Source organism: Arachis ipaensis, chromosome B8, assembly GCF_059453495.1.
Source record: "Arachis ipaensis isolate K30076 ecotype BB chromosome B8, ASM5945349v1, whole genome shotgun sequence".
NCBI lineage: Eukaryota > Viridiplantae > Streptophyta > Magnoliopsida > Fabales > Fabaceae > Arachis > Arachis ipaensis.
This window is the reverse complement of record NC_142443.1, coordinates 135604610-135627509: the sequence shown is the minus strand read 5'-3', so window position 1 is coordinate 135627509 and position 22900 is coordinate 135604610. Positions and strand designations below refer to the sequence as shown.

Genomic DNA, 22900 nt, shown 5'->3' with positions numbered 1-22900 from the left:
CTCGACTCGTAGACTCTACGAGTTTACCTGTTATAAATTTTTTGTAAAAAATATATATATCGTGTATAATATATATATTTACTCAAATATAGGCATTCAAACTTAACAATTTCAACATCAAAATACATAATAAATTAATATAAGGTGGATATTACAATGAAGATGGCAAAAATATTTTCTCATGAAGATGCTTTGGTTAAAAGTGTGGTTTATTTATTTAGCCACATTTTAAACAAAAACAACACTTTTATAAATATCAAAATCTAACCATACAATCCATCATCCAAGGGTAAAAAAAAATATATTCACATGAAGACAATTATAAAATCTTCATTGTAGTATCCACCTTAACATAATACTACAATTATAACAAGTACTCTAAAATACACATTCAAATCCTTCACAAGTATGCATCTAGTTCAACATAAAACACACAATCACACAATCAAAGCTTCATATAACACAACCAAAAAAAAAAAAGAAAACAACAAAGCAACAATTAAATGTTCTAATGAACTAAATCAATGCTCCACTTATATAATCTTCAATATGTTCACAATTCCTGCTTCCTGCAATAATCATTTCTAATAACATGCTATATCAGATTCTTCAACCATGAGCTCTTAGATTTGTCTAAGATGATATGAATGAATGCAAATGCAGAGAGTAAATGGGATGATACCTTCTTGGAAGCACCAGAGTACAATGATTAATCACAACTGCTTAAGAGAGAATTAGAGATCCAAAGCAATTGTAAAGTAAGAAAATCTTCTTGTTTAAAGGAAGAAAACAAGGGAATCAATTAGATTTTATGATAAATTCACTGCTCAACATTAGAAAGCTTTTAAACATTCTTGGTTGTTCTATTTTTAGTAGGGAGGATTATTTAGTTTGCATATTCTCGCCACCTTTGACCATTTCAATGTTAATGTAACCATCTTAAACTTTCACAATTCGATACTAATCTAACAACCCAAGGTATATATCATCATAATAGTTAAATACATGCAATGCAATGCACCTGTTATAAAATTGAGAATCTCTTTGATTAATTGGTTAATTCCTTGCATCTTGAGAAGCATTGGTTTTGGGACAGCTTGGAGTCAGTTTTGGGAGATGGTTAATAGAAAAGAATCCTATGTAGTGCATGTCACTACACAAGAACAAATCACAGATAAATTGACTATAATTCCGTTGCGTTTACTCCCTTTATAATAAACACAGTTTTGATATTAATATCTATTTTTATTATATAAAAGTTGATACTAAAATTTTTGTATATTAGATTTAAGTCATATTTATTCTCCTAATTAGGGATGGAAATAGGCTAGGTCAGACTTTGCTCTTAATAAGTTTGGCTTGTCATGTAGTTAATTAGCCTGCACCCTGTTATAAACTCTTTATAAAGTACTAGGTCTGGCCTGTTACTTATTTTGGCCTGACCTAAAGCCTGTTAAAAGATTTGAAATTTTTTTTTACAAAATAAAAATATTATTTAAAAAATTATTTTTTAATAAAAATATTTATATGTAATATGTCATATTTAATATTTATATGTATTATAAGAATTTTTAATCTTTTAAAGTATTTAAAATATATAAAAATATTTATAATAAAATATAATAAATTTAAAATATTTTATAATTTTATTAATAATAAAAAATTATTTATATATTTAATTATATTTTAATAGGCCCAGGTAAACCTGACAGCAGTGACGGATCCAGAAAATTTTAGTACTGGGGGCGACATTTATATAACATGATAATAATTTTTATAATAAAAATAATATGTATATAAAAAATTAAATATTAAATTATCTATTAATCACTATATATCTATGTATAAATATATGTATTGTTTAATTTTTTTTCAATGTGTATTTTATATTTTAATATATATTTTATAAAGATAATTATTTTTTATGTACATATAACATGATTATTGTTATGATTATATTTTGTTATTGTAAAATATGATTACCCTTTAAAATATTTAATATACAAATTAAAACACTAAAATAGTAATTTAAATAATAATATATAATTTAAAATTCTATTCTTTTAGATTTTATATTTTTAAAAAATTAAGTAATTTTTCTCTTAACAGTTAACACTACCATTAAAATTTCTCTCTTTCCATATATATTACTAAACAATTATTTAAAAATTCACTTTCCAACACAATTAGAAGCCGACTCTCATTGATATTCATAGTTAAAAAAGTTCTTTCAATTAATATAGTTGCTACGCAAAAATTAAAGCTAATTTGAAAAGAAGATAAATAATATTCTTTTGAGTTGATTTAAAAAAAAAAAAAACACTAATTTCGTTTAAATATGAGAATTGATCATTCTAACGAATGTCTAATATAAAATTTTTTAATTGACGATTAAGTACCAAAAATTGAGCAAAAAATTATTGTAGGGTCAAATTTAATAATCTAATGGAGACAAATAAATATTATTATCATATACTACTAAAAAAAATTTCAAATTGTAGTGGGGGCGCTTGCCCCCACACCATTGCACTTAGATTCGTCCCTGCCTGACAGGCTAATAAAACTAATTAATAATATCAGATCAGCATGTTTACTTACTTGACAAAGTTTAGAAATCAACCACTTAACTTTTAAAAAATAAAAAAAATTATTTTCCAATAAAATTAAAAGAACTATTTGCTTATCTCAACTGTTTTTATTATGTAAAAACATTGATGGCATAACCTCTTCTCTCTATTGGTAACTTTTCTTGAGCCACCCAGTATGAGTTACTACCATTCTTCGAACCGACACACTATATTTTTTAATTTTTTTCTACCCAATTTTAATATTTATTAGTAAATTAAAAAATTTTGTATTACCTCTATATTTTGATAACAAATTTTCAAACACAAATTGAATTCAAATAGTTTAAAAATTATTTTAAGAAAAACACATTAATTTTAAAATATTAATTTTAGTATATCTGTTTTTAAACACATTAATTTTAAAGTATCAAACTCATGAGCCATACCATAAAGTTATGGGAAATGGTGATAGAATGGAGGTTGAGAAAAGAGACACAAGTAACAGAGAACCAATTTGAATTGATGCCAGGCAAATTCACTACCGAAGCGATATACCTATTAAGAAGGATCGATGATGGAAAGAAATTGTAGTAATAAAAGGATCTACATATGTTGTTAATTGATTTGGAAAAAGCGTACGATAGGGTGCTAAGGGAGGTCTTATGGAAGGTTTTAGAAAAGAGGAGAAGAGTAAGGATCGCATATATTCGTACAATTAAAGACATGTATGATGGGGCCACAACTAGTGTGAAGACTCAATGTGGTGTGACAGAAGAATTTTCTATTGGTATAGGATTACAACAGGGATCATCCTTAAGTCCATGCCTTTTCACATTAGTTTTGGAAGTACTCACAGAGCACATCCAAGAGCCTGTGCCATGGTGCATGCTTTTTGCCAATGATATCGTCCTGGGAGAGTCATGGGAAGACCTAAATAAGAAGTTGGACTTATGGAGAGAAGCTCTAGAAGTGTATGGTCTGCCATAAGCCGTAGCACGACGGAATATATGGAATGTAAGTTCAGCCTGAGAAGGGAAAATCCTAATATAGAGGTGAAGATTGGAGAAAACATCTTACAAAAAGTTAAAAGTTTTAAGTATCTTGGGTGCATCATATAGGATAATGGAGAGATTGAACAGGATGTAAATCATAGGATCCAAGCAGGTTGGTCAAAATGGCGAAGCGCATCTAGTTTTATATGCGACAAAAAAGTGTCTTTAAAACTTAAAAGTAAATTCTATCGCACTGCTATAAGACCGGTTATGTTTTATGGTACGGAGTGTTGGGTGGGCAAAAGGGAGCACGAGCATAAGATGAGTGTGGCAGAGATGAAAATGTTGAAATGGATGAGTGGTCATACGTGATTGGATAAAATAAGGAACGAAAATATAAGGGAGAGAGTTGGAGTAGCACCCATTGTGGAAAAGATGGTTGAATCGTCTCAGGTGGTTTGGACATGTGAGAAGAAGACCGACAGAACACCCAGTCAGGAGGGTGGATGAGATGGAAGATGGATAAGGGGTGAAAGGCAGAGAAAGACCTAAGAAGACTATCCACGAGGTGGTCAAACGAGATCTACATGTAAACGGTCTCTTTGTAAACATGATACATGACAGAGCACAATGACGTCGTTTGATTCATATAGCCGACCACGCCTAGTGGGACAAGACTTTGTTGTTGTTGTTGTTTAATAATATTTTATAATTTATTTTATTAAACACACACAAAAATTTTTATTATATATAATTCATAAAAAGTATGTTATAAAAAAGTGAATTAATAGTTACATTAATGTCTCTTAATATATTAATATTGATAATAAATAAATAAATATTTATTTAATATTAAACATGATTAATGTCTCTTAATATATTATTTTTATTTTTATTTTTAATCAATTTTTTTAATTCTATTTTTTTATTATTTTAAAATTTTATAGCATCTCAAAGTAAAACAATAAAACACCATTCTTTAAACAATATTACTAAACAAACAAATAATTGATTTATCAAAGTTTGCGTAATTTGTCTATGAAAAATATTTATACCAACAAATAAAGAGGAGTCTATCTGCTTAAAAATGATAATATTATATAAAAAAGTACAAAACAAACATATTTATTGCATTTTTAAAACAAATTGGCTGAAAAAAATACTTTTATTATTTTTACTATTTATATTCTTTATTATTTTATAATATTTTACATATAATTATATTTTAAAATTCTTATAAATATACTTATTTCAATATGTTATTCATTGTTGTATTTCTAATAACTTAAAAAATTAACATTAACAATTTTGTTTATTAATTTTTAACTATGATTACTAACACCGCAGATAATACCTCTTCATGTAATTATGAGAAAAAATATGATGAATAAATTAAAAAATTTGTTACAACAAAAAAAAGTTTATACTATAAAAATTTTGAAAATAGAAGATGCAAATAATTGTATAAGCCAATTAAAGCACAATAAAAGCATATTTTTTATTCACAACTGCAGTAAACGAAATCAAAGAGCCAGTTTTAAATATTCTCTAATATTAGTTTGAATTTGTATTACTTGAGACGTTGTCTGAGAAAAATATTAACAGGTACTTTCACTACATGTTATTTAAATTACTATTATTAAAAGTAACTTATTCAATATTATTCTTATTAAAAATAACTTATAGAAACACAATAAATATTCTAAAAATTATTATTCTTATTATTATAGATATCATTAAAAAACTGCATATACTAAGAGAAAAAAAATAAATAAATATTAAAAAAAATCCACAAAATATGAAGAATGAAGTTGATACTTAAAGAATAAATTCATTTTTAATTTATATATATAGTCATTAACAACATAGTTACAATAATGTTAGAAATATCCTGTTAAAAGTCACATTGTGGAGAAGTATATCAAATCAAATACGCAAAGAAATGATAACACAAATAAAAGGCCAACAAATTATTACAATGACATCAACATTGGTTAATAAATAACTGAATATAAAAGTATGTTATTTCTATAAATTTTTAAATATATTTTTTATTCAAAGAATTATATTTTATATATAATAAATTTAACCAAAATAATACATCACAATCTTCTTTTAACAAAACCTATAACATAATTTAAACTTAATTTCGTCCACATTTATTTTTTATTTAATTATTATATTATAATATATTCAGGTGACTATTAGGTTAGCACAAATTTAAGTACAAAAATCTATATTAATCCACAAATTCAAGAATTCATAGAGTTTACTTATAGGTAACCAACAAATATCTAAAATATTAATCTATTTATTTTATTATTTAATTTAACAAATATAAATAATATCCTAAAAAGTATTGATCAACATGAAAAAGTAATGGAGATACCAAACCAAAATTATGCTAACACAAATTTTCAAAACAAAAATTCTCAAAATAGAATGATCAGAAATCATTCATGTTCATTTCTATCCATGAAAGTTCAGAATATTGAGAAATTTATCCATGAATAAATAAATCTTCAATTTCTATCCATAAAAGATGGACTTTTGTTAACAAAACTATCCAAATCCTAAAATATTATTTAAAGTTTTCAAAATACCCTCTAATATAACCTAACTCTATCTTCTCTTTTTACTCCACACCACCACTCCCCCAATCCCAAATCCCACCATCACTGAAATTCTTCCTCCCCACCACTCTCATTCCCAAGTACCACCATTACTGCCGCCATCATCACCATTGCGATCACCGCCTCCTTCTCTAATACCATGAACAAAGGCAGAAATAGAGTGACAACAGTAGTGGCTTCGCAGTAGCGATTCTAGCAGCAGCGGCAACAATATCTATGCATCATCGTCGCCCTTGTTCGAAGATCCGTGTTCGCCATAGTTGCTGCTCCATCAACAAGGGTCGTGAACATTCTCTGCCTTCCCTTCGCAAGCACGCATGAGGTTCTGCATGGTAGTTTCACTCTCGATTCCCTTGAGCTCTGCTTCGATGACCCAATCCTTGGTCTTTGTGTTGCCTTTTACAAGAACGTCATGGATTTTGATTGGGACCATCTCTAACGACATCCTCCACGCCAGCGTTTCGACCTTGGAGCACAGCTCACGGAGCTTTGAGGCTGTGGATTGAGGTGTTTAAAGATTCGGTAATACATCATCGTCGTGGTCTTTTTAATTTTCAATTTTTAATTTTTGCTGCTTCATTCTCTAATTCTGCATCTCCATAATCTGACTTATTATTGAATTGTAGATCTATGATTGTTGAATTTGAATGCTCCACTTATGTTATTGGAATTTGAATTTGTGTTTGTAATTCTGTTGGTTCTGTTACTGAATCTGTAATAATATGGTTCTGTTGAGGCATTGTTGTTTGAATTTGAATGTGAAATTCTGAATTTGAATGTTCCTCCTCTTCAAAATGAATTTTTCAGCAGTGATGAGTAACTTCTCTTTTTAGTCATTCTCTCACTCTCTCTATTTCGGCTTTCTCTCGCTCTTCCTCCCTTGCTCGACAGTGGTGGTAAAGAGAAGTACTTGGGGATGGTGATGACGACAATGATAGTGGTGGTTGGGGATGAGAGTGGTGGTGAGAAAGGATTTGGGTGAAAGTGGTAGTGTGGAGTAAAAAGAGAAGTTAGAGTTAGATTATATTAGAAGGTATTTTAGGGATTTCGAATAATTTTTTAGGGTTCGGATAGTTTTGTTAGCAAAAATTCATCTTTTATGGATAGAAATTGTAGTTTTGTTTATTCGTGGGTAGATTTGTCAGTGTTATGAACTTTTATGAATAGAAATGGTCGTTTACTCTATCTAGAAATTATAATGAACTAACTTGTGAGGCTTATAAATAGGTTGTCATGGAGCTTACTGTACTAAACTAACAAACACATCAAGTCTCACTAGTCTTTGTACTCTCTCCTTAATCCATCAATAATATAAGGGTTAAGTAATTTTTTCGTCCCTAAGGTCTGGGGTCAAAATCAAAATCGTCCATGACTTTTTTTTTCTTATTAAAATCTTCCTCAATATTCAAAAATGCTTTAGAATCATCCATCTCTCCATTAATGAATTTTTTCAGACAATTTTGCCCCTCAAGTCTTTAACGCTTCATTACATTCCTGCAAAATTCATTCACTCTCTCATTTACATTAGCTACTCAAAAACTGATGTTTCATCTTCAATGATACCCTAACAGAGATTCCTCATCTCGTGGGGGGTTTAGTTCTTGTATTTGCACTGTGTGAGCAAGCGTCTAGAAGGAGGTCATTCTGCTGTTGTCCTTGCGATTGAGGTATGTATGCATGATTGTATTATTGAATGCCTTGCTTTTGTAGTGAAGTTGTTGAAGTTGTTGTTGTCTGCGACAGTTGCGATTCAATTTTGGTTTTGTGGAGCTTGTGTTTAATAATGTTGTAATGGATTCCATTAGTTGGTAAATCTGCTAGGGTTTCGTTTAAACCTTTTTTTCTATTTTGTACACTAGTAGGCCTATGATTTTAGGTGATGGAAAGCTTCAATCTAACTGTCTATCACGGGGGGTCGATTTGGGTATGATAAAGGGACATTGCAGCATATAGGGGACAAAAGACACTGATTGAAGATATTGAGAGTGATTGTTGGTCTATATTTGAGGCATATGTAGAGTTGAGGCAATTTGGGTACACAAATTCTAATATATCAGCTTTGTGGTATAAGGATCCAATAGCTGAACAGTTGGAGGAAGATTTAAAGTTATTTGATGCTGATAGAGATGCACTTGAGGTGTGTAGAATAGCGGAGCTGAGGAGTCAACTTGAAATGTTTGTAGTACATGAGGTTGACGATGTTGAAGGTTCTCCTGAAGTTGGGTATATTGATGTTGGGGGCAAAATAGAAGAAAATCTTAGGGATCAGTTGGTGGTCGTTTATGAAGGTCAGCAAGGTAAACATGTGCAATCCGATAATGTGCAACAAGCTAGTGAAGGAGATAAGATGCATCCAAATGTAGCTACTGAAAATGCACAGAATAAATCGAATAGTGATGATGACAGTGATGATGAAGAGTTTTTTCCGTCTGATCTTGAGGTTGACAGTGTAGATGGCGTTCATTTCACAGATAGTAAAAGGGAATATGATGATGACAGTGGGTTTGAGGGACTAACTAGTGTTAAGGATGGTTCTTGGGTTGATAAAGCCAAATGGGTTATGAATGGTGATTTCAGTGATGATGAAGGCTTCAATAGTGATAAATTACATTTGGAGTATGAGGTTGGTAGTGGTTCGAATAAAGAAGATGGAGAATAGGAAGATGAATTTAAAAGGAGGAGGTATCCAATTCATAAGGACGTAAAATACATGAGGATTTATAAGTGGGAGGTGGAAACTGTATTTACTTCAAGGGAGGAATGTAAAGACACTGTAACAGCCTATGCAGTACAAACAATAAGGGGGGATCAAGTATGCCAAGCTTGACTTGATTAGAGTGAGGGCTGTTTGTCAACAGGATTGTTATTTTTGGCTATATGCTGCAAAGATGGGTGAGAAAACAACTTGGTAGCTTAGGACTGTGAACCTTAAGCACACTTGTAGACAGGCACACAGGGTTGAGGTAATGCATACTCCATGGCTGAGAAGAGCTTTCAAAAAGAAGGTGGAGCATACCCAAAAGTGATGATAAAAGAATTGGTTAACAAGGCACAAAGAAAGTGGAACCTGACTGTGACAACGTCAATGGCAGCTAGGTCAAGACAAGCTGCATTGGATGAAATACAAGAAACTTACATGACTCAATATAAAAGGATAGTTGATTACTGTTCAGAGTTGCTAAGGTCTAACCCAGAGTCAACAATAAAGCTCAAGCTACGGAGGTCCCCTGATTTTGGGAATGAGGTTCAACACTCTTCAATGAAAAATTACATTTTTCAAAGAATATATATATGTCTAGATGCTTGCAAAAAGAGCTTTCTGCAGTGTAGAAGATTTATAGGGTTGGATGGTTGTTTTTTCAAGACACCTAAAGGGGGTCAGCTGTTAACTGCAATAGGGTGGGACCCTAATGATCAAATGCTTTCGATTACATATGTCGTTGTTGAGGCAGAGACCAAGGACACCTGAAAGTGGTTTCTCCAGTTGCTAATTGATTATTTTGGCTCTGAAACAACAGGAAGATCAACCTTCATGTCTGATAAGCAAAAGGTAAACAATTACTGTATTGATTGTTGTTTAGTGATTCATTTAAATGTGATAAATAGTAGCGTAATAACAAAAATGTTTTACCTCTTTTTTAGGGATTACTACCTGCTTTTGATTAAGTAATCCTAGGTGTGGACCACAGGTTCTGTGTAAGACATCTGTACAACAACTTCAGGAAGAAGTTTCCTGGCCTTCACTTGAAGCAACTGATATGGAGGTGCGCAAAGGCTACACACTGGAAGGACTGGAAAAGAGAGATGGGAATAATCCGAAAGGTTAATGTTGAAGCTCACAGGCATCTGAATGCTATTACTCCTAGATATTGGAGTAAATCCTGTTTAACTATTATTCTAAATGTGACACTCTATTAAATAACATGTGTGAAAGTTTTAATGGTGTAATAGTAGAGTCTAGAGAAAAACCTATTGTAACTATGATGAAAGAAATCAGGGTTTATTTGATGAGTACATGGAATAGAAATAAAGAAAGAGTTCAAAATTTTAGTGGTACAATTTTACCTCAGATGAGGAAGAAAGTAGAAAGAAGGAGCACGTCTGCTGGTGAGTGGAGACCCTATTGGTCTGTTGCACAGTCATATGAAGTGGTGAATGGCTTGAACAAGTATGCTACAGATCTATCTACTTGTGAGTGTTCTTGCAGGAAGTGGCAGCTCAGTGGCATTCCATGCACTCTTGCCATCAGCTGCATCAATTTCAAAGGACTGAAAATGGATGCATATGTTGATAACTGCTATAAGAAGGGGCTTATGTCAGGTGTTATGATTCGGTCATATACCCTGTAAATGGCCCTGATCTATGGGAGAAGACTGATTTTGATGATGTCATGCCACCGCCCTATGGGAAGCCTAGCCACAGACCAGTGAAAAATAGGAAAAGAGGTCCTGAGAAAGCTGAAGATAGGAGCCAGAGTCACTTATCTAGGAGGGAGCAGATTCAAAAGTGTTCCAATTGTGGTGAATCAGGCCACAATGCAAGAGGGGAGGATGCACCAAGCCACCCTCCCTGTAAGTGCATTTACTATATGTATTTTAGGGTTTTGTTGTTATGGTTGGTTATATGTAACTTGCTTTATTTTTTCTATATTTTTAGGCCCAACCATCTAAATAATTTGCTGTAAAAAAATCAAATAGAGGAAGGAAGAGATCATCTTCACAACCTACTGTCCAATCTGTGAGATATATTTTCAAAATATGTGAAAAGCTATTTTGAAGAGTTACATCTCTTCATAGAGTTGTGACTTAATCAAAAGTTATGCCTGTTAAAAAGTTGCAACTATTTGAATAGTTATGTCTGTTGAAAGGTTGCAACTATTTGAATAGTTATGTCTGTTGAAAGGTTGCAACTATTTGAATAGTTATGTCTGTTGAAAGGTTGTAACTATTTGAAAAGTTGTGTCTGTTGAGTACGTTGCTGCATGTACTCCGTCTCTATAAATTTCCCTCATTTCATTTTTGCCAGAATCCATCTCAACACTTTCTTTATGCGCAAAAGAAAGAATAGAGAATATTATTCTATAAATTATCATTTAGTGTAAGGCTTGACTGTGTGAGTGCATAAACAAGTCAAGTGTTCTTCATTGTATCCTACAGGAAATTTGCCAGTAACCCATTTTGCACACCATTGTATATTGGTAGGGGCGAATTAAGCCTAAAGGAAAGTGTGTGTAACACACACCTTGAAGAATTGCGCTATTTGATTCACTATCCCCTTCTCTCTTAACTCACAATCTTTAGGCTTAATTCTCACCAATAAAACAAAAAATGGTCACCGCATCAATTAAGGAGATGACGTCGGATTTTGTCAAGTTAGAAAAGATTTGATGGTGGAAATTTCATACGATGGCAAAAGAAGATGCACTTCCTTCTCACAACACTAAAAGTGGCATATGTTCTTACCATACCAAGACCACCAGAAGTTGAAGGGGAGGCCATTACAGAAATACGAGCCAGGAAAAAATGGGACAACGATGACTATATATGCACCGGGCACATACTCAATAGCATGGCTGATGCACTATTTGATGTCTACCAAAATGTTGCGAGCGCAAAATAATTATGGGACAAATTAGAGGCAAAATATATGGCCGAGGATGCAACAAGTAAGAAATTTCTTGTCACTCGCTTTAATAATTATAAGATGGTTGATGGTAGATCTGTCATGGAACAACTGCATGAAATTGAGCGTATTTTAAATAATTTTAAGCAACATAACATGCACATGGATGATACCATCATTGTATCTTCAATTATTGACAAACTCCCTCCATCATGGAAAGAATTCAAAAGAACTATGAAACATAGAAAGGATGATGTTTCTCTTGAGCAACTAAGTAATCACCTTCGTCTTGAAGAAGAGTATCGTAAACAAGACGATACTAAAGAGCAAAGTGCTCATGCTAATCTTCACGTAATGGAAGATGAAAAATCCAACAAGCTCAAGAAGAAGAGATACCGAGATTTCAATAAATCTCAAAGTAACAATGGTGATTTCAGAAAATATAAAAAGAAAGAAAATTGTTTTCATTGTGAAAAACTAGGACATTTTAAGAAAGAATATCGTTTCTTAAGGAAAAAGAAAGAAAAGAATGACACAGCAATAAAAGATAATCTTATTGCTGTAATTTCTGAGATCAACATGATTGAAGACATTGGATCATGGTGGATAGATTCTAGTGCAACTCGACATGTATGCAAGAATAGAGATTTTTTCAAGACATTCAAAGAAGAGAATGGGACTATTCTGTACATGAGAAATGCATCAATTGTTCAAGTAATGGGCAAAGGAACAGTGGAACTTGAATTCACTTCTGGAAGAGTACTGACTCTTACTGATGTATATTATGTACCCGAAGTCAGAAAAAATTTAGTTTCTATTCCCTTACTTAACAAGTATGGGTTTAAGTCTGTATTTGAAGGAGACAAATTTATTCTGTCTAAGGGTGGAGTGTTTGTGGATAAAGGATATCTATGTGAGAATATGTTTAAATTAAATATTGTAAATATTATTAATAATAATAATGTTTCTGTTTATATTGCTGAGTCCTTTGATTTATGGCATAATCGTTTAGGACATGTTAATTTTCATAAATTAAATGATATGATAAAATATGATCTTATTCCAAAATTAATTAAAAATTCAGATGTATGTACAACTTGTATGTTAACCAAGATAACAAGACTTCCTTTTCAAAGAGTACAAAGAAATTCAAAGTTATTAGAATTAATACATTCTGATATATGTGATTTGCATGGTTGGCCTACTATAGGTGGAAAGAAATATTTTGTAACTTTTATTGATGATTTCAGTAGATATTGTTACATATATTCGATGCATTTTAAAGATGAAGTCTTGGATAAATTTAAGATTTTTAAAATTTAAGATTTTTAAAACTGAAGTTGAATTACAACATGAAACCTTTATTAAGTGCTTAAGGTCTAACCGTGGAGGAGAATATTATAATCCTAGTTATTTTGAGTCCACTGGTATTATTCATCAAACTACTGTACCATATTCTCCACAACAGAATGGTATTGCTGAAAGAAAAAATAAAGTGCTGGAAGAAATGGTTAATGCTATGCTATCTTATTCTGGTCTAGCAAAAGGTTATTGGGGTGAGGCTATGTTAACTGCCTGTTATATTTTAAATAGAATTCCTAATAAAAGGAATAAAATAACTCCATATGAACTTTGGAAGAATAAAAAGCGTTCTAAATGGATTTTCAAAAAGAAAATGAAAGTAGATGGAACTGTTGATAAGTTCAAAGCACGGTTAGTTGCTAAGGGGTTTGCACAAAAAGAAGGAATTGATTACTTTGATACATATGCACCAGTAGCAAGAATTGCTACAATTAGAGTGCTTATAGCACTTGCTTCAATCTTTAATTTTGTCATTCACCAAATGGATATTAAAACAACTTTCTTAAATGATGAACTAGACGAAGAGGTGTATATGAAGCAATCCGAAGGATTTATAGTTGCTGGTCAAGAAAATAAAGTGTGAAAATTAGTTAAGTCTTTATATGGACTGAAACAAGCCCCTAAGCAATGGCAAAAAAAAATTTGATGAAACTGTTCGTACTAATGGATATAAAATAAATGAATCTGATAAATGTGTGTATAGTAAAGTTAAAAATGGTAAAGGTGTTATGATTTGTTTATATGTTGATGATATGCTTATTTTTGGTACTGATTTAGAAGAGGTAGAAAAAACTAAACATTTTTTGTCTAGTAATTTTGATATGAAAGATATGGGAGCTGCAGATATAATTTTAGGAATTAAAATTGTTAGAGATGGTCATAATTTAGGATTATCTCAATCTCATTATATAAAAAAATTATTAAAAAGGTTTGATGAGTTTGAAGGATATTCGGTGAGTACTCCTTTTGATCCAAGTATTAAATTAGTACCCAATACAGGTTCGTCTGTTTCACAAATTGAGTATGCAAAAATAATTGGATGCTTAATGTATGCTATGACTTGTACTAGACCAGATATAGCATATGATGTAGGTCGCTTAAGTCGGTATACAAGCAATCCAAGTAAAAACCATTGGCATGTTGTCTGAAGAATATTAAAATATTTAAAAGGAACAATAAACTATACTTTGTTGTATAGTGGTGAACCTTCTGTTTTACAAGGATATATAGATGCCAGTTGGATAAGCTATACAGAGGATCATGCATTAACAAGTGGTTGGATCTTTACTCTTGGTGGAGGTGCTGTTTCTTGGGGATCCAAGAAACAAACTTGCATAACGGACTCTACCATGGCTGCAGAATTTGTTGCTTTGGCAGCAGCAAGCAAGGAAGCTGAATGGCTTAGAGATTTATTACATGAAATTTTAGTTTGGCCAAAACCAATGGCACCAATCTCTATACATTGTGATAACCAAGCAACATTATCAAAGGCTTATAGCCAAGTCTATAATGGAAAATCTAGGCACATTGGAATAAGACATAGCTATGTTAAAAACCTTATTGGTAATGGAGTTATATCTATAAATTTTATAAGGTAAGAACAAAATCTTGCAGATCCTTTGACGAAAGGATTGACAAGGGATTTAGTGTTTAAAACATCAAAAATGGATGGGATTAAAATCCGTATTTTAAATAATTACCAACGGTAGAAACCCAACTCACACTTGAGTAACATCAAGTCTTGAGTTCAATGCGGTAAAGTACACTATTAGAGTAATTGCAAGTACTCATAATAATTTCTTTCATCCCAAAGTAAAAAGTACTTGGAACCATAATGGTATAAAGGAATAGGATGAGCTTTGCTCTTAATAGACCTATAGCAAGTATATTATTGCTGAAGTATTTAATTATGGGATACTTTGATAGGATCTACCTATATGAGCGTGAACTGAGGCCGGTTTTTAGAGTTAAGATTTTACTCTTAAAGCACTCACGAAAGGATACAAGACACAAGGCCTACTAAATGTGTCATATTAAATATAACATTTAAATGATACCGAAATTTTATGTGTCATCAGTGCACGCTTGTTCATATGAGTTAAATGGTTCAAAGCTTGTCTACCAGTTTAAATTCAGATGAGTGAATACCACTGGTTACTAGGTAAAGGTTCAAATTGCAAGATACCTCTACTGAAAGCATAAAACTTCCAGAATAATAGGATTGAAAAGAAATTTTGAAAATGGTGGGGGATTGTGAGATATATTTTCAAAATATGTGAAAAGCTATTTTGAAGAGTTACATCTCTTCATAGAGTTGTGACTTAATCAAAAGTTATGCCTGTTAAAAGGTTGCAACTATTTGAATAGTTATGTCTGTTGAAAGGTTGCAACTATTTGAATAGTTATGTCTATTGAAAGGTTGTAACTATTTGAAAAGTTGTGTCTGTTGAGTACATAGCTGTATGTACTCCGTCTTTATAAATTTCCCTCATTTCATTTTTGCCAGAATCCATCTCAACACTTTCTTTATGCGCAAAAGAAAGAATAGAGAATATTATTCTGTAGATGATCATTTAGTGTAAGGCTTGACTGTGTGAATGCATAAACAAGTCAAGTGTTCTTCATTGTATCCTACAAGAAATTCGCCAGTAACCTATTTTGCACACCATTGTATATTGGTGGGGGCGAATTAAGCCTAAAGGAAAGTGTGTGTAACACACGCCTTGAAGAATTGCGCTATTTGATTCACTATCCCCTTCTCTCTTAACTCACAGAATCTGCTGTTAAAGGGAGGAAGATGTCAGTTGTTAAACAAAATCATCATCGCAGCTCCAACTTATACATTCACAACACCAACAACAAGGCCCAAGTCATCCCAACCGAACTCCAAACCTACACCACCATCATCTTAGCCCAACACATCATCAACAGCTCCTCTCAACCAAAGGCCCAAGATGAAGCCCATTAGAAGTTCAACCTAATCACCATCGGTGCCCAAGGAGAAGGATATATCAACATCAAACCAACCAAATCTAAAGACTTTCACCCTCAGTCACAACATTGCACCTCATGTTTCACCAAAGAAGTTGAGGTTGATGGCAAAACTGCCTCCACGAGCTTGGGGAAAATTCTAAAATGTTGAGATTCTGGATTTGTTGTTATGTGAAAAATTTATACTCTAAGTATGTTGAGAGTTTATTTTGGCTTAAGTTGATTAGGTACTTTTGATGCTTTTTGTTGTTTAAACAGCAATAAAGTTGCTTTAGGTTTAATTCTATGCTTATGATGTAACACCCTACCACATAGAGCCTTACACTTAAGTCGTAAGCAGAGGTACCGAGGTATTACGACCTCTAAAAGTAAAATATGTACATAAATATAGTTGAGAGAATTCATATCTAGGAGCCTTGAAGAAGAAGCTAAACAAAAATGAAAAAAAGAAAATCGTGTCACACTCGTACGAATAAGCGTAAAACGGATATGAAAGATCAAAAGAAGGCTAAAAACATAATATACAGATCAGAGTTCCAAAATACAGATAGCAAGCTCCAGACTCGACCTGCGAAGCTAAGGCCAGCCAGAGTATGTAATTACATATATATATATATATACAACCCAAAATATAACTCAAACTACAGAATAAACACTTGTTTCTCCAAGTCAACTTCTAGGAGGGACAAAATACAAAATATACATGTGGAGATTCTATATACATATATACATAACCTAAAACAAAATATAACAGCCCAAAAAATAGTTCTTCGCTTGTAAGGAGGGTCTCCAGATGTTCAACGAGGTGCCTCTCGACCTGCATCTGGAAAATAATAGAAATATGTATGGAATGAGAACCGGTGATTCTTAACATGGTAAAGGTGCCCGCATAGTTAATATAAAAGTTCCCAAAAAATCCAGAGGCATTCCTAAAACTCTGACACTCATATTTCAGCTCAAAGATCCAACTAAATCAGAAATTAAGTAAGTTATCTAAGGTATTCAAGTTCTAAATCTAATTTTAACGTAACACTTCACTTTCTGTCTCCTCCAATCCTTCGAATCACCGGTGAAACACCCCTCTCACACTTCCGCTAAGAGAGGTCTCTCAAAAAACATACACATACAATTCAAGTAAGGAAAACACAGATAGAGGTACACTTATAGCAAGTAGAACAAGTAGCAGATAAGCAGAGTTAAGAAATTAAGCAAACCAAAATAATGCATACTCAAGGAAAACATACAAATGCACATGATGTATGCCTATCCTATGGCTAATGAGTCTCATCTGTCGGTTATATAGCCAACTTGACATATTCTGGTAGTTTACCATTGGACAGTCCCTTTGTACGTGCATCCCCAAACTCAAAAATAATATCCATGGAGTCAAACTCCAAGCTCAAATATAATCCATGGAGTCAAACTCCAAACTCAAATATAATATTCCATGGAGTCAAAATACAGTCTCCAAGCTTAATAATATTTCATGGAGTCAAACTCCAAACTCAATAATATAATATTCAAAATCCATATATATATACATGCCCATGGAGGAACCCCGGGAGTTAAATTGCCCAGTCACATCTTGCGACAGAGAGTCAACAAATAGTCTCAAATATACAAGCCACATAATAATATTTTTCTTTCTAAAATAACATTTCAAATTAAAACTCTAATTTTTATAGAAATTTTGGCAGTATCTCCTTTAAAACTCGAATTTCTGCCACCCTTCAAAGGACCCAACCACTAAACCAAACACCTCTCGATTACCCAAATAATTTTCAATATCAAATCACTTCAAAATCAAACCAATTCAAATATTAAATCTTTTTCCAAAACCAATCAACTCCAATAGCAAATCATTTACAAAAACCAAACCACACATCATATACCATATACACAATCCATCAATAATTCATTCAGTTCATTCCAATCTTAAGGTCTTTTAGCCTAAGTTTTCAATTGACATTAAATATTAACTACGGAAACCAAAACCATACTTGGCCGATTCCTCCCTAAGCTTGGAACACCTCAAAAACCTCTCTTTTCACAAGCTCCAAGCTTCCGAACGTCAATTACTTAAGCTTAATCACCCAGATTTCGTTTCAAACCGCCCAATTGAACTCCAAATCAACAAAAACACAATCTAATTCACATAATATCATTATAATAATCATAGAGTTCACTAACTCAATGATTCACAAGAATTCAACAGTTTCTTACCTTACCCACGGATCAATTGGACAAAACCCAATGATTTTCCACTGTTAGAGTTCACTTAAACCATCAAAATAATTCAATTTCTCAATACCCAAATTTAAAAATCTTGAAATTGAGGAGAGGAAGAATTAGATGAGAAATACAAATTTTTTACCACTTTATTCGAATAAAATTGAATAGAATTCCAAGACGATTACGTGGCTGCTAACGGCTCGTCAATTAGAACTCCGAATTGAAATTTATGGGCGACGGAAGTTAACGGTGGTAGGGGTTAGGGATTTTACATTAACCTCTCTCTCCTTCAACATTTTTGAAGGTGTGAAGAAGAAGAGGACTCGTTCTCGATGTTTAATAGGTTGGACCTTGGGTCCGGTTTGGGTCTAGTTCAACTGGTTTGGCCTGTTGGTCCGGCTTTGGGTTAAAATTTTTAAAATTAGTGTCAAAATTTGTATTTTTAATATTTCTACTCCTCTAAATTATAAAAGTTATTTTTTTTTAATTTCTTTGAATAATAATTAATTTATTAACTAATTATTTATCAAATTTGCGGGATTTACATATAATGGTGACTTGGTTATAATGTTTGTTGTTGTTGCCCTTTAGGGAGAATATTTTGTGTTGGCCTTAAGTGTCAACTAAGACAACTATTGCATATGTTTATGAATATATTGTGTTGTGTTTTAAGTTATTTGTCTGTGGTGCTCAATTGTGTTAATTGATATTGTATCTGTGTAAGTTATGAATGAACCAGAGTCATTGTATAAGTGTCTATGGCTAAAAATTATATATTACTAAAGCAGGTCAACGTATGCAATTCTTGTCATAGATCACATCTTGTAATACAATTTCATTAACACAAATCTTGTCAAGCTACAAAATCCAATTTTATTAACGGACAAGCTACAAAATCCAATTTCAAAAACACAAATCTTGTCAAACTATAAAATCCAATTTCATTAACACAATTCTTATCAAGTTTACAGCCACACAATTTTATTAACAGCCTAAATACATACTAACTCAAAGAACCTTATTTTCTCAACTAATTTCATCAAGCTATTTTTAGTGGCATTACATATGGTAGCCAATGAAATTTGGAACCAGAAAAAAAAAGAAAACCAACACAACCAACCATTTCTAACACTGCAACAACCTTCAACTTCCACTCAAACTCCTTCACTTTTGCTTTTAGACCTACAATTTTTTTCTTCAATCTTACAGTCTGCGGATCTTCAATTTCAGATTCTGGTTCTATCCAACGAAATAACGGACACCCTTCTTGAATCTACAGAATTCCACTATAGTCAGTCCAACACGCAATAACAAAACAAAATCATCAATCAAGAACAAAAATTCAAAAATGCACCATCATAATAGACGCAGCCCCAAAATCGTCGACCAGGATTCTCTTTCGTGCCCGAAATTTGCAGCACGGGTCTCTCACCATGCCCACAAAGAAGCTTTCTTTTCTGCGCAGATGAGCGACTTCGAGACGACCATGAGCTCTAGGAAGTCGTGGTAGTAGTAAAAGCTCTGGAACCCTAGCAGACGTTCTAATCATTTGGTTGGTGTTGAGATTTTGATTTAGGTCCTTTTCTTTTTGATGTTTTATACAATCAAAGTTAACTCTTTTTTTTTTAAATAATTAAAACCATTAACTATCAGTAACAAACTAAGGGGTAAAACTGTAAAAAAAATTCGTTGATGGAGAGAAGGATGATTTAAAGCATTTTTGAATGTTGAGGATGATTTTAATAAGAAAAAAAAAGTCGGAGACAATTTTGATTTTGACTCCAAATCTTAGGAACGAAAAAAGTACTTAACCCATAATATAACTATCTATTTTTTCAAACTATTCTTCTAAACTACTCATTTATCAAAACTATCCTTAATATTCTTACTACACAATTCGAATCCACAATACACTAAACTAATATCAAACTATTTCATAAAACTAACATTTAAAATATTACTTTTCTCTTCCTCTTTGTTTACAATTGCTATTAACCGCAAGTAAAACAAAGAACTGATGAATAAATTTCACAACAACAAACTTTATTTGGTTTTGATTTTCACGTCAACGTGAAAATTGTTTTGGTAAATAATTAAGTTACCATATATAAGTATTTTTTTATGTTTTTAAAAAGTGTAAAAATAATTTTAATACTTTTGTTATAAATATTAGAAGAAATTAAAAAGTTTTAATTTTGCTAATAATAATAATCTTAATACATATTTTAAAGAAAAAATATAGGATATTAATTTTTAGTTAGTCAATATTAGGATATTTTAAGATTTTGGTTTATAATTTAAAATATATTACTTAAAATTTAGTATTTTTTTAAATAAATAAAAAAATATTTTATTTATCAAAATATACAATTTGTAGCATTTTTACAATGATGAGTTTGGAAAACTCTAATTTAAATTAGTGATGACAAACATTATTAATGTGATTAATTGCAAAATTATTAATTTAATTCATATATGTTGATTAAATTAATTTTGCTATGCAGATTTTGTTGGGCCGAAAAGAAAAGAAAAAGTGTTGCAAGCCTATATGTGAATTTTATATTCAGCATTGGATCAAAAATTATTTAAAGAAGTGTGGCTAAAGTATTATTCTTGATTGGGCTAGATTGATTTATTATTACTAGCCCATTTGAAACTTTGCTACCAAGACCAATGCTTGGTCCGAAACCAATAATGAAAGAAAGCAAAGTTCATTGCTTCCAACCGATCCCATTCTTCATGTTAGGATGGATTTCAAATACAATTAATTTGAATTAACTTGCATTGGGAACCATGAGAGAGAAAGTTGCATTTGATTTGATTGATTGCCTTAATGAGGCACGCTACTCAACAAAAAGGAAAGCAATTCATCTTTAATTAATTTGTTCAAATTCATTTAATTACTTTTCTTTCTACTCTCTCTTCTCTCTCATCCCTCTTCTCTGTTCGGTCATATCACAGAGAATCCATGGAAGCTATAGCAAGCTACCGAAGAGAAGATGAAGCAAGCAACCATCACAATAATGGCAAGAAAAAGAAAACAAAAAGTATGTTGTGGGTGAGATTTTCACCACATATGGTAAGATTTGGTGAAGAGATCTCAGCTTCTCCATACCAAAAATGGATGATGAAGATTTTGGTTAGAGGAGAAAGATCCTTGGAGGGATGGCTTGTCTCTGATTTTGCTCAACCACCACAGGAGGTAGCTACAGTGGCTACGTGATGGATAAGGCAGAAGTTGGAGCAGATGAAGCTGTCATCATCAATAACTCGTCAAGGGCTAGGAATCCTTCTTGGAGTGCAAGACAAGATGGAAGGCTCGGATTGATGAAGATTGGTGACCAAGGAAGAACCAGAGGTAATTGTATGTTGGGTTTTGTATTTGATTATCTCTTCTCTCTCTGGCCGAACCGGTTTGCATGAAGAAGAAGAACTTTAGCTTGGTTTATTTGGTTTCAACCGTGGAGGCTTCCCCCTATAAGTAAGGGAGAACAGTTAGGGCTTGAAGCAAGGAGTGAGAGTGCAAGGCACAGAGTTCTCATAGCTACCTAAGCTAACAGAAGTTCTTCTCCTTCAATGTTCTTCATTATGTATTTTTCTGTTTAATTTTGTCTGTCTTGAGTCTCATGAAAAAAGGCAAACAGTGAGGTTTGTAAGAAAAAGCCATAGAGCGAAAAAAGGCAGAGAGTGCAAGATTAAAAGAAAAAGCCATAGATGTCCTTAGAGGTCCTTTGTACATCTGTGTTGTGTTTTATGATTCTGTGGAAATCCCCTTGCAAGTTGGGTTAGCACTTAGCAGTTGAAAGCTTGACTGTGACCAAGTCAAGTTCAGGATTAGGGATTAGATTCTGGACTTGTCCCGGATAGGAAGGGTAGTTCCTAGGGAGAATTGGTGTTTGTAATCAAGAATGATTATAGTGAAATTCCATCATTGTTGTGATGGAGACTGGATGTAGGCTGCTTTGCACTTAGCAGCTGAACCAGGATATATCTTGGTGTAATTCTCTTTCTCTTCTACTCCATTTCTGTTTCTGCTGCCCAGGAGATAAAACTGAAAAATATCTCGTGCCGGGTGACGAGATAAAAAAGAAAAAGTCTCGTGGCTGGGTACGAGACAAAAATAAAAAAGTCTCCAGAAGTTGTTTCAACGACCAGCAAGTATTATTAAGTGAAAAGGGGCTAACATTATTTAAAATTGAAATGGAAAGAGATCAAAAAGTTAGAGTACTCCCTTTGTGAATACTTGAATTCCTTCCTTTCCAATTGTTACATGGCTTCCCCTTAATGTATGCTATTTTACCAAGGGAAGACTTACCTGTAACCTTTGAAATCAAGCTTAAGGCAATTATGTTATTCAACATATAATAAATTTTGTAATGTTGAATGGCTTGATTTTTGAGCAGAATTGGAGTGATAAGCAAAACTCATTTGTTATCATAAAGTTGATTTTCTGCTCAAACACACACAAGGCAATTGAGTACATATCAACCAAAAATATTTT

At 32.4% G+C, this 22900-nt stretch overlaps 1 protein-coding gene across 1 annotated transcript; it reads left to right on the top strand.

The window, feature by feature from the left end:
- Positions 1-9277: 9277 nt before the first annotated feature.
- Positions 9278-10862, top strand: LOC148549953 (uncharacterized). Its single transcript, XM_088495870.1, has 5 exons — positions 9278-9436; positions 9882-10014; positions 10147-10360; positions 10513-10763; positions 10849-10862. The coding sequence occupies exons 1-5, from the start codon at positions 9278-9280 to the stop codon at positions 10860-10862; spliced, it is 771 nt and encodes a 256-aa protein (XP_088351996.1).
- The last annotated feature ends 12038 nt before the right edge of the window (positions 10863-22900 follow it).